The sequence below is a fragment of the Diaphorina citri genome, unplaced genomic scaffold (genome assembly GCF_000475195.1).
Source record: "Diaphorina citri unplaced genomic scaffold, Diaci psyllid genome assembly version 1.1 scaffold191, whole genome shotgun sequence".
Lineage (NCBI taxonomy): Eukaryota > Metazoa > Arthropoda > Insecta > Hemiptera > Psyllidae > Diaphorina > Diaphorina citri.
The window spans coordinates 256,289-266,525 of NW_007377628.1; the positions used below are offsets into that span (position 1 = coordinate 256,289).

The 10,237-nt window shown below is 38.9% G+C and overlaps 1 protein-coding gene across 1 annotated transcript in view; it reads right to left on the reverse strand.

Moving 5' to 3' along the window:
• LOC103505731 (neural cell adhesion molecule 1-A-like) overlaps positions 1-4,902 on the reverse strand; it is a gene marked incomplete at its 5' end in the record, with an annotated part of 36,679 nt that extends 31,777 nt beyond the window's left edge. The window contains 2 exons of the mRNA XM_026820992.1: positions 3,856-4,006; positions 4,781-4,902. Coding sequence (XP_026676793.1) covers positions 3,856-4,006; positions 4,781-4,902 — 273 coding nt within the window. The remainder of the gene's footprint in view (positions 1-3,855; positions 4,007-4,780) is intronic.
• Positions 4,903-10,237: the final 5,335 nt, after the last annotated feature.

Consider the following 10,237-nt stretch of genomic DNA (forward strand, 5'->3'; position numbering starts at 1 on the left):
GGGGTCGCGCTTCGCGCTCCCTTGTTTACGGTCGCGCTGCGCGCTCCCGGGGCTTCGCGGGGTGTGCATGGGGTCGCGCTGCGCGCTCCCGGGGCTTCGCGGGGTGTGCATGGGGTCGCGCTGCGCGCTCCCGGGGCTTCGCGGGGTGTGCATGGGGTCGCGCTGCGCGCTCCCGGGGCTTCGCGGGGTGTGCATGGGGTCGCGCTGCGCGCTCCCGGGGCTTCGCGGGGTGTGCATGGGGTCGCGCTGCGCGCTCCCGGGGCTTCGCGGGGTGTGCATGAGGTCGCGCTTCGCGCTCCCTTGGCTTCGACCCTGAAAACTAATATCGTCCCTGAGTCTTGTCTCGAAGAAATGAAAACTGAAAACTAAAAGCGAGAGTGCCAGCCTAGTTAGCTTAGTTGGTAGTGCGTCTGCCTTGTAAGCGCTAGGCCGCGGGTTCGATTCCCGCCCGGGGCGGGTTTTATCCTGATGGGATAATGTTCGTTCTCGGAACGGCTGGCTTTCTCCTATCCTGTCTTCCTTCTCTCTTCGATTTCTCTAGCAGTCACAGTTCCCTCTGTCAAACCTCTTTAAAAAAAAACTTGATATTTGCATTCGCTTAAAAAAGTACAGTTACGGAGGCTGGCTTTCTCCTATCCTGTCTTCCTTCTCTCTTCGATTTCGGGACGATAAGACCATAGCAGTTACAGTTCCCATCGTAGGCTTTCTCCTATCCTGTCTTCCTTCTCTCTTCGATTTCGGGACGATAACTAGCAGTTACAGTTCCCTCTGCTTTCTTCCACCTGGCTTCCTTCTCTCTTCGATTTCGGGACGATAAGACCATAGCAGTTACAGTTCCCTCTGTCAAACCTCTTTAAAATGGTTCGATTCCCGCCCGGGGCGGATTTTATCCTGATGGGATAATGTTCGTTCTCGGAACGGCTGGCTTTCTCCTATCCCTCTCTTCCTTCTCTCTTCGATTTCGGGACGATAAGACCATAGCAGTTACAGTTCCCTCTGTTAAACCTCTTTAAAAAAATTCCTTCTCTCTTGATTTTGGGACGATAAGACCATAGCAGTTACAGTTCCCTCTGTCAAACCTCTTAACAAAAAAATACATGTGTTTTTTTTTTTTATCCTGATGGGATAATGTTCGTTCTCGGAACGGCTGGCTTTCTCCTATCCTGTCTTCCTTCTCTCTTCGATTTCTCTAGCAGTCACAGTTCCCTCTGTCAAACCTCTTTAAAAAAAAACTTGATATTTGCATTCGCTTAAAAAAGTACAGTTATACCTAGTTCCCTCTGTCAAACCTCTTAAAAAAAAGCGAGAGCAAAATATTAAACGTAGGAAAAGTTTAGCTGGCCTCAAAGCGTGTTCCCCGTGTATTTCTTATGGGGAACTAAAAAACGTCAATATCTCGGGAACAGTTCTGAATTTCGGGATTTTCCGATTTTTCCCAGTACCTACAAAAAATAAGGAATCCAATGGTGAAAACCGCTAGCACATCTAGAAGTGGTTTAGAATTAGTATGAGTAAGTGAGTGAGTGAGTGAGTCAGTCAGTTACACAAGGGGCTGTATACAGGGTGGTTCGTGATTTGCGAACCACGCTTATATCTCAGAAACGGCTGCAGATGTAATATTACAGAAGAAGAACCTTCAAAAACAATGTGCATACATAGGTAGGAGAATGACCGAAAGTATGGTGAATACAGATGTAATATTACAGAAGAAGAACCTTCAAAAACAATGTACATACATAGGTAGGAGAATGACCGAAAGTATGAATAACCTTGTAGAACACTTTTCGCGCGGGATGACGGATCAGTACGTAGGCTTAAGCCCTTATCACACCCGGCTTAGTTCGTTGACCCCATTCAGGGCTATGAGTGTATTTTAGAATATCGACTTCCACAAGTATGAATAACCTAACCTCCATGAAAGATAAAGATGAACTAGTGTGGTCTAAAATTACCGAAATCGCCTCATTCCAAAGTTAAAAGTTTCAAAGTATCCACCGCGTCGCTGAGAAATCAAATTGATTGAGCTTGTCAAACGTAGAACTCGTAATAATAACTCTTATGTCACGTACAAATGATTTCACACCTACCGTTCTCCCTCAAAAATGTCCTAAATGACAAGTCTCATGCAAACCGGAGTTTAAAAAAGCTCTCATGTCACGTACAAATGATTTCACACCTACCGTTCTCCCTCAAAAATGTCCTAAATGACAAGTCTCATGCAAACCGGAGTTTAAAAAAGGATTTGTGGCCCAAGATGCCAACCTTCAAGACAGGAAATGTGACGTTTAAACTTTTAACGACCTCACGATACAGGACAATCTTTCTTCTCACTCCATCTTCTGTCATTCAAACATGTTCGACTTTTTCAACCCCAACAATTGTTATTAGTACAGTCAAACCTGTCTAATTTTGGGATCTGTCTAAAGGGGAAATCTAGATAGACGGAAAAAATCGTGGCCCCTCCATTTGTAAATTTAATTGAGAATGTGACACTTTTGTAATGGAGCAGTTGCAAATGGGTAAAAATTATGAATAGATGGTCGATTCCTATGTAAAAAGTTGACGTGTGACGTCAGACTTTACGCAGTTGTTTTTTTTTTTTTTTTCCGTTAGGTAGCGCCACTATGCAAGCGCGCTAGCGGAGGAGCAGAAAGAACTGCGCACAAACACATTAATGCGTTGCCTGCGAGGGAGCTTTGCAAACGTGCAAAAAAATACATAATTATGTACCTACTAAAATTGCCGGTCTCTTTGACTCCCAATTAGACAGGTGCGACTGTATTATTACAAAAATTACAAATATGTATAGGTGTCCACATAAAAAATTTCTTCTATTACCGTGGTGAGTGCAGAAAAATTACAATAAAATTGGAAAATTTGTAGTAAATTACAAAAAAAAAAAAATGGAGTTGTATTGGAAAATTTGTAGTAAATTACAAAAAAAAAAGAAAAAAAAAAAAAAAAAATGGAGTTGTACAAAATGTTCAGTGCAACATAACTTGGTGTAACCGAGGTGTGAAAAAGTAGGTCAATGTACCGACCAGTGGTGTAGCTAGGGTGGAAAATATCGGGGAAACGAAAGTGACTTAACCTAGCCCAGCAATATTGGAATTTCGGTGGTTTTACGAGTCTAATCATTGGTGCTACGTTTCTACCGTCTTCTTGATCCCTGGTGTGCCGCGTCCATTTTTATTGGACTATTGCACTACTACCTTAAAAGATAAAACTCTCTTTAAATTTAGAGTTTAGTAATTTTTACCTCTGGTATTTAACGAAGTTAGTCCTAAGTTCCGATGTGACAGTGTTGCATTTAGGATGTCCGTTTGTAAGTCGCCACTGGTGACTTTATAAATAATAATCTGGATTCCGGAAGAATGAATTAAAAGCTTTTGTGAGAAGAGAAAGAGGAGGAGAGGAAGAGGAGAGAGTGAGAGATAATAAAAAGAAGGCTAAGAATATTAATGCTTCTCTCTTGCGTCTTGTTGGATATTTTGTCTCCGTTCTTTTACAGCATTTAAATTAAAGAAAGGAAAAAAAAAAAGAGAAAGAGCAGATTAGGAAGCTTCTCCGGGAAAAGAGAAAGGAATGGATTAGCAAACGAGCAAAGTGACACGTTGAACTTTCTGGTTGCAGGTTTTTGCAGTGGAAGCAAGCTTAACAATCCATGGGTGAGACTATTGTGAGTATTAGTCGGGTATCTTGTCGCCAAATGAAAGGTAAAACCCCCGTCATTAAAGACCTTAAATTTAAAAGTTATACAGAATATTCTAACAAAGTATTCAAAACTGAAGGGGCTACAAAGTAAAAATGAAGGCACTGCATACACAGAAGTTATGCAATGAAGGCGCTACTTACAGAGAACATGGAGTGCTATCGAGGCAGCTGCGGACGACCCAACCATATTGTTAGCAACACACAGGTAGATGCCGGCCGAGTGCCGGTTCGTATGCCGGACAGTGAGAGAATTGCCGGAGTATGAGTATTCGCCACCGGGTAGATTGTTGTTCTGAAATAAAAGTAGAATAGAAGAAGATTTGAATATGAAAAAATAAATAAAAATAGATAAGATACACATAAATAGAATATCGACCTAAATTAAATAGGACACCCTGTTGATAAGGCCAGAATATCCAAATCCTCTCGGCCCGAGTGGGTAACAGTAACACACACGGCTTGTCCTCTGGAGGCCCCGTATTCGATTCACGGTAGGTAGGTAAGTTTTTTTTTATGGAAATTTGGGGTGCACTCATCTTTGCAAGGAGTGCACTCATTGAGCAGCTTCGTGAGTACAAATAAACAAGCAATAAACAGTGGATGTGCTAAAAATCTCAAGGATTAGGTGGTGCAGACTGTAAAAATTTAACAGGGGGCACTTTTTTACTTTCCTTATCCTATAGGAAGGAAAGTAATGTAATCGGGTCAAAATTTCGATGGTCAGTTTTTAGTGCCAAAACACGTTCTGAGGTCCCTAGAGCCTAAATCCAAAGTTTCAGCCATTGGTCCGTGTGTGTGTCTGTCTGTGTGTCTGTGTGTCTGTGTGTCTGTGGAAATTTGGGGTGCACTCATCTTTGCAAGGAGTGCACTCATTGAGCAGCTTCGTGCAGTACAAATAAACAAACAATAAATAGTGGATGTGCTAAAAACCTCAAGGATTAAGGTGGTGCAGACTGTAAAAATTGAACAGGGGGTACTTTTTTTAGGAAAAGAAGAAGAAAAAGAAAAGAAGGTATGTGAAATTTATCTTTAGTTCAATTATTATTGGACACAAAAAGTCACTCACCTTTCTAGTCCAGGTAATATTGGGTACAGGATTGCCATCCGCTTTACACTCCAGAGTTACGGAATAACCCTTTTTGACCTCGACTTTACCAGCGCCAGACACGTAGATGATCCGAGGGGGGACTGAAACATAGAAATAATTAACCCATTTAGTCTCAGATCTTTTTTCTTTAGGTACAAAAGTGGATAAAAATACCCCAGTAAAATAACACAAGGAAATAAAAGTGGATAAAAATACCCTAGTAAAATACACACAAGGAAATAAAAGTGGATAAAAATACCCCAGTAAAAGAAAACAAGGAAAGAAAAAATAGAAACAGGGCAGTAATACTCCGCCAAGATCCGAAAGTATCAAATAAACACTACAGTGTATCCACTAGGGAAACAAGTGTTGTTTGTATCAACAAGAAAAAAAAGAACAATAACAACAAGAACAAAGAGTATCACGTACAAAAACGACGCGAAAAGAGAGTGGGAAAAATCATAATGCAAAATCCATTTGCAATTCAAATTTTCACCGATAAAATGATATTTGACATTTCTGCTATCTGTATGAACGACTTCACTGATAATAATCGTGCACAGAACACTCTATGGTAGATATACGAGTATCTAATGTAAGTAAATAGATTATCTATCTATCTATCTAAGTAAATGGATTGTGACTCCGATAATGTGTATGTCGAAAGCAATAAATTCCAGGAATAAATACATGTATTATGTATAAAATAAATATAATGCAAAATCCATTTGCAATTCAAATTTTCACCGATAAAATGATATTTCTGCTATCTGTATGAACGACTCTATGGTAGATATACGAGTATCTATGTAAGTATATAGATTATGTATCTATGTAAGTAAATTAGATTATCTATCTATCTGAGTAAATGGATTGTGACTCCGATAATGTGTATGTCGAAAGCAATAAATTCCAGGAATAAATACATGTATTATGTATAAAATAAAATATATATAGGTAAATATATAAATTTCAGGAAAAACGATCATAACAAGGTGTTTTCTGAGCAAATCTTGAAACCTTAGGGAACGTCTCTCCTTCAGCAACTCCTCTTTTCCTTCTTCTTCTTCTTCTTCTTCCTCTTCTTCCTTTTCTTTTTCTTCTTCCTCTCCTCCTCCTCCTTCTCTATTTTTTATTATTATATTTTTAGACTGCAAGGTGAAAGGAAATCTGTGTGTTTTTCTGCAGAAAATAGTCTGAGAACTAAGCAGCTAAGGTAGATATACTTACCTACTTATGAAAAATGAATAATCCATTAAATTTTATACACCCCTGTGTTGGGATTTATTTGGAGAAGACGAAAGCCAAAAGGCAGACTCGTAGTTGAAATGCATTGTGAAATTTTTGACCGAATTATTCTTTTTAAGATAGCTTCACTTCTTCCTTATAGTGATGTAGTCTATCAAAATTGTCGGACCTACTGATTCCAATTACCTTTTTTTGTTTGATTTCTCTAATATAAATACAGCCTGAGATATGTATTCTACGAACAATCCGATATACAACATTTTCAATTTTTGACGTCCGTCAGCTTATTTGCCTGAGTACGTTGTGATTCCTATTCCTATAAGATTTGACCCAAATAAACAACAACAGAGATCTAAAGTAAGTGAAAACCATGTAAAACCAAACCCACCCTGTTGACTGCGGTTCAGGACGAGCCAGCCAATTTAACATGGCTAGAGCTAGAGACCATCACCCCGGTGTATAGCAGATACAAAAAGACATCTTTTCTTAATTCTGCTATAGCCATTCGCCGAAAGCTAAAGCCGCTACAACAACAACAACAAACCCACCCTGTTAACCGTCTAAAACCGGTTCCAAAATTTCCCGAAACTTGAAATTATGTAAACGCATTACTTTCTCCATAGGACCTATTACCTCTCCCATATTCGCCACTGGTGTAGAATACAAAGACGAAGAGAAAAATAATTTGTAATACTTAACACGGAGAGAGAAAGCGAGTATAATGCTATTATTTGCAGACATTTTGCATTGTAAAAAAAAAGTGAGGTCAGAAAGAATCTCGCACTTTCATTTCGCAATTCCCAAAGGTTAGGTATGAAGGTATGATGTATAACCATTCGGGCAGCCGGCAGCCCGAGTCCGGGGAATGGTCCTACCAAGATTGAAGGCCAGTCGTACCTTCCTAAAGATAACTCTTTCATAAACTATAAATAAAGGCTCCTAGAGTTTTTTTTTTTTTTTTTTTTAAGGGGTTTGACTGTAAGAAGAGAAAAGCAGTACAACACATACCGGAGGGCTAGAAAATGCTGAAACTTCTTCGGAACAAAGAGGACTCAAAATAATACAGATTGTGTCAGAAAGGAAGTAACAAAAGGATCACATAAATTGGGACATACGAGTAGGTATGTCACATTTTACATTTTGATTTTCATATTGTAATTTTTCGTTCCAAATATCCAAATCAAGATTTACTATAAATGGCTTCGAAAAGTGTAATGGAGGAGTTGCAAGTGGGTAAAAATTATAAATAAATGGTCGATTCCTATGTAAAAAGTTGGGGAAAATCCAAATCTGAGGTCAAAACTCCGAAAAAACAACTGTAAAAGGTCGAAAATTCAATTTTTATAATGAAAAAGTTCAAAGATTTGTGACGTCAGACTTAACGCAGTTGCTATTTTTGTCCGCTAGGTAGCGCCACTATGCAAGCACGCTAGCGGAGGAGCAGAAAGAAATGCGCAGAAACGTATGCGCACAAACACATTAATGCGTTGCCTGCAAGGGAGCTTTGCTCGGGACATCTGATGTGACGTCATCGCCTACGGGAGCGTATGCCGTGACGTCAAAGTTTACGATTTACCGGTATTTTTTAAATCGATTTATCTCGGGATCTAGAAGTCGTAGAAGAAAAAAGAAAATTCCGTTGGTCCTCATTTTTTCTGCTCTATGACTTTGAAACATGACCCATTGCTAAAAAAACATAGGTAAACAAAAAAAAAAAAAAAAAACTGGGATATTATTACTTTTTCCCCCCAACTTCGAAGCTGCTAGAACCAATCTCATTTTCATTTTTCAAATTTTCATTCTAGTTTTATTCACACCTAGGTATTTGTTTTTTTTATTTAAATTTAAATCGTGCACGAAACGGTCCTTTGAATGCAATAGTCATAAGTTCAAATCAAAAGGATATTGCTTGGTATTTTGTAAAACGTAATATTGGCAAAGCAATAAAAGGGTAGGTATATACCTCATCAGCTGTTGAATACAGCTTACAGCATGCATGGTTGGGATTGGAGGGTACTGTAAAACAGACGTGACTGAAGACAAGAACTGACAAGAAACGTCGACCCCGCTTGAGCGGGATTTTGTTTTTAAAAATCGTATTTCCCCTGAGTAATGCGCCATTTAGTGACAAAAGGCCAAAAACAGCCAATTTTCAAAGAAAAAAAGAAGAATGGGGAACTGCAAATTCTTGTCCTATTTCGACAAAACGAGTAAAGCGGTAAAGGACTTGACTTTTGACTTTGGTCAAGACGCTCGCCTAGCGTCTAACTAATCAGGAATTCTTTCACAACCAAATGAGAAAATATTTAGAAAGCAATAACCGACCAAGGATGTAGCTAAGATAATGTAGCTTTTTTTAAAAAAAAAAAAAAAAAAAAAAAAAAAATCTATCTGACATATGTATTTATGAAGTTTTTCCTGTTTTCCAGAGCGGAAGGTTATCTCAGAGGAGTTTCCGTATACAGGATGGCATCAGGATATCAGGAAGCATAAATATCGGTTCCTATAAATAAAACGAGTTTTCTATTGTGTCAATATACAGGGTGTTTGGTCAGTGGTTCTCAACCTATGGGGTCGAGACCCGAATTTGGCTAAAGTGGCCGTATTAAGTGGGAAAAGAGCTCATTTTGGGTAGGTAGAGGGGAAAAAAAGTAAAAATGAGATAATTGTGGCACCAAGAGCCTTGAATTGCCTTTCTACTCTGTGAGCAAGTGAGGGTAAAAGTGAGCAAGGGTGATTTGGGCCGTGAGCCCGAAAAGGTTGAAAACCACTGGTGTAGGTAAACAATAAAATTCTGATCTCCCCTGAAGACAAATACCTACAGGGTGTCAAAAATATATTTTGTACACAGCTTTCACAAATGTCCACCTTCACATGGTCCTAGCTAAATTTTTCACGTCCCTACAGGAACTCGAACCCTAGCTCCCCAGATTACGATTCGAACGTTCTACCTTTAACCTTCTAGGGCGCTAGGGCCTGTCATGGGAGTTCAACCCTACATCATGGAAGCCTGCAATAGGTTATATGGTTATATTTTTTAATACGTAGGTTTCTAGTAGTAAACACAGAACAGAAATAAAATAACAAAAGTTTTATAATCGATTTAAAAAAAAAAAAATCCCCTTTTCCCATTTCGAGTTGGGAATTTAATCCCCCATCTGTCCTGGGGTTTGCCAATGTTTATTTTCTGTTCGCCATTAATGCCAGGGAAAATATATACCTATATCGTGCGGGGAAATTTTCACATTATAGGGACTTATCACACACGTTCGAAAATGGGAAAGTTTTCACAAAGAAACATATTTTAGGTCTGCACAGTATGTAATAAATGGTCGCTATGCAAAATATATTCTTTGTTTCGGTAAATGACACTTATAAATAAGTTACCTTCTTTATGGATACCTGTCTTCTGCTAGTTTTTCCTGAAAGGCTCTCCAGCAAGAGAGACATTAGCAGTGTCTTTGTTGAGTAACCAGCGAGAGATCCAGCTCATAAGCGCGAAGTACTCAAGTACCAAGTACCTATTTAATAAGCTAACGAGGTAATCAAGTAGGTAACGTAGGTACCTAATATAATAAAGTACAATAATGTACTAAGTTTGTAATTAATAGTAATTAGTAAGTTTGTAATAATAAAGTACCGACTCTGTACCTCTTCTACAAATTCTACATAATACAGTAATACACTCTAACACTCTACAAAAAAAGGGAAAGTTGTAAACACTTCTAGACAGTAGGATGTAAGGACCAAGTTGTTAACATTGAAGAAAGTAAACCCAATTCTTATGATGCCTCAGATTATTTGATGCCTAGTTACATAATTGTAAACATTACATCCTTAGACCGGTCAATAGTCTGTAGTATGTCAATAATAAAGTACCGAGTTAGGGAAGCTAATTTTATGTTCCAGACGTAGGCAGGGAGTTACCTATTTTCGTTGTTGAAACACGCAAGAAAACTTGACAAAATTTTTAGCCAGACGTAGGTAGGCAGGGAGTTACCTATTTTCGTTGTTGAAACACGCAAGAAAACTTGACAAAATTTTTAGACGAAGAGACTCTCAGATAACTTAATCAGACGTAGGCAGGGAGTTACCTATTTTCGTTGTTGAAACACGCAAGAAAACTTGACAAAATTTTTAGACGAAGAGACTCTCGGATAACTTAATAGCTCACATGGGCAGATTGAC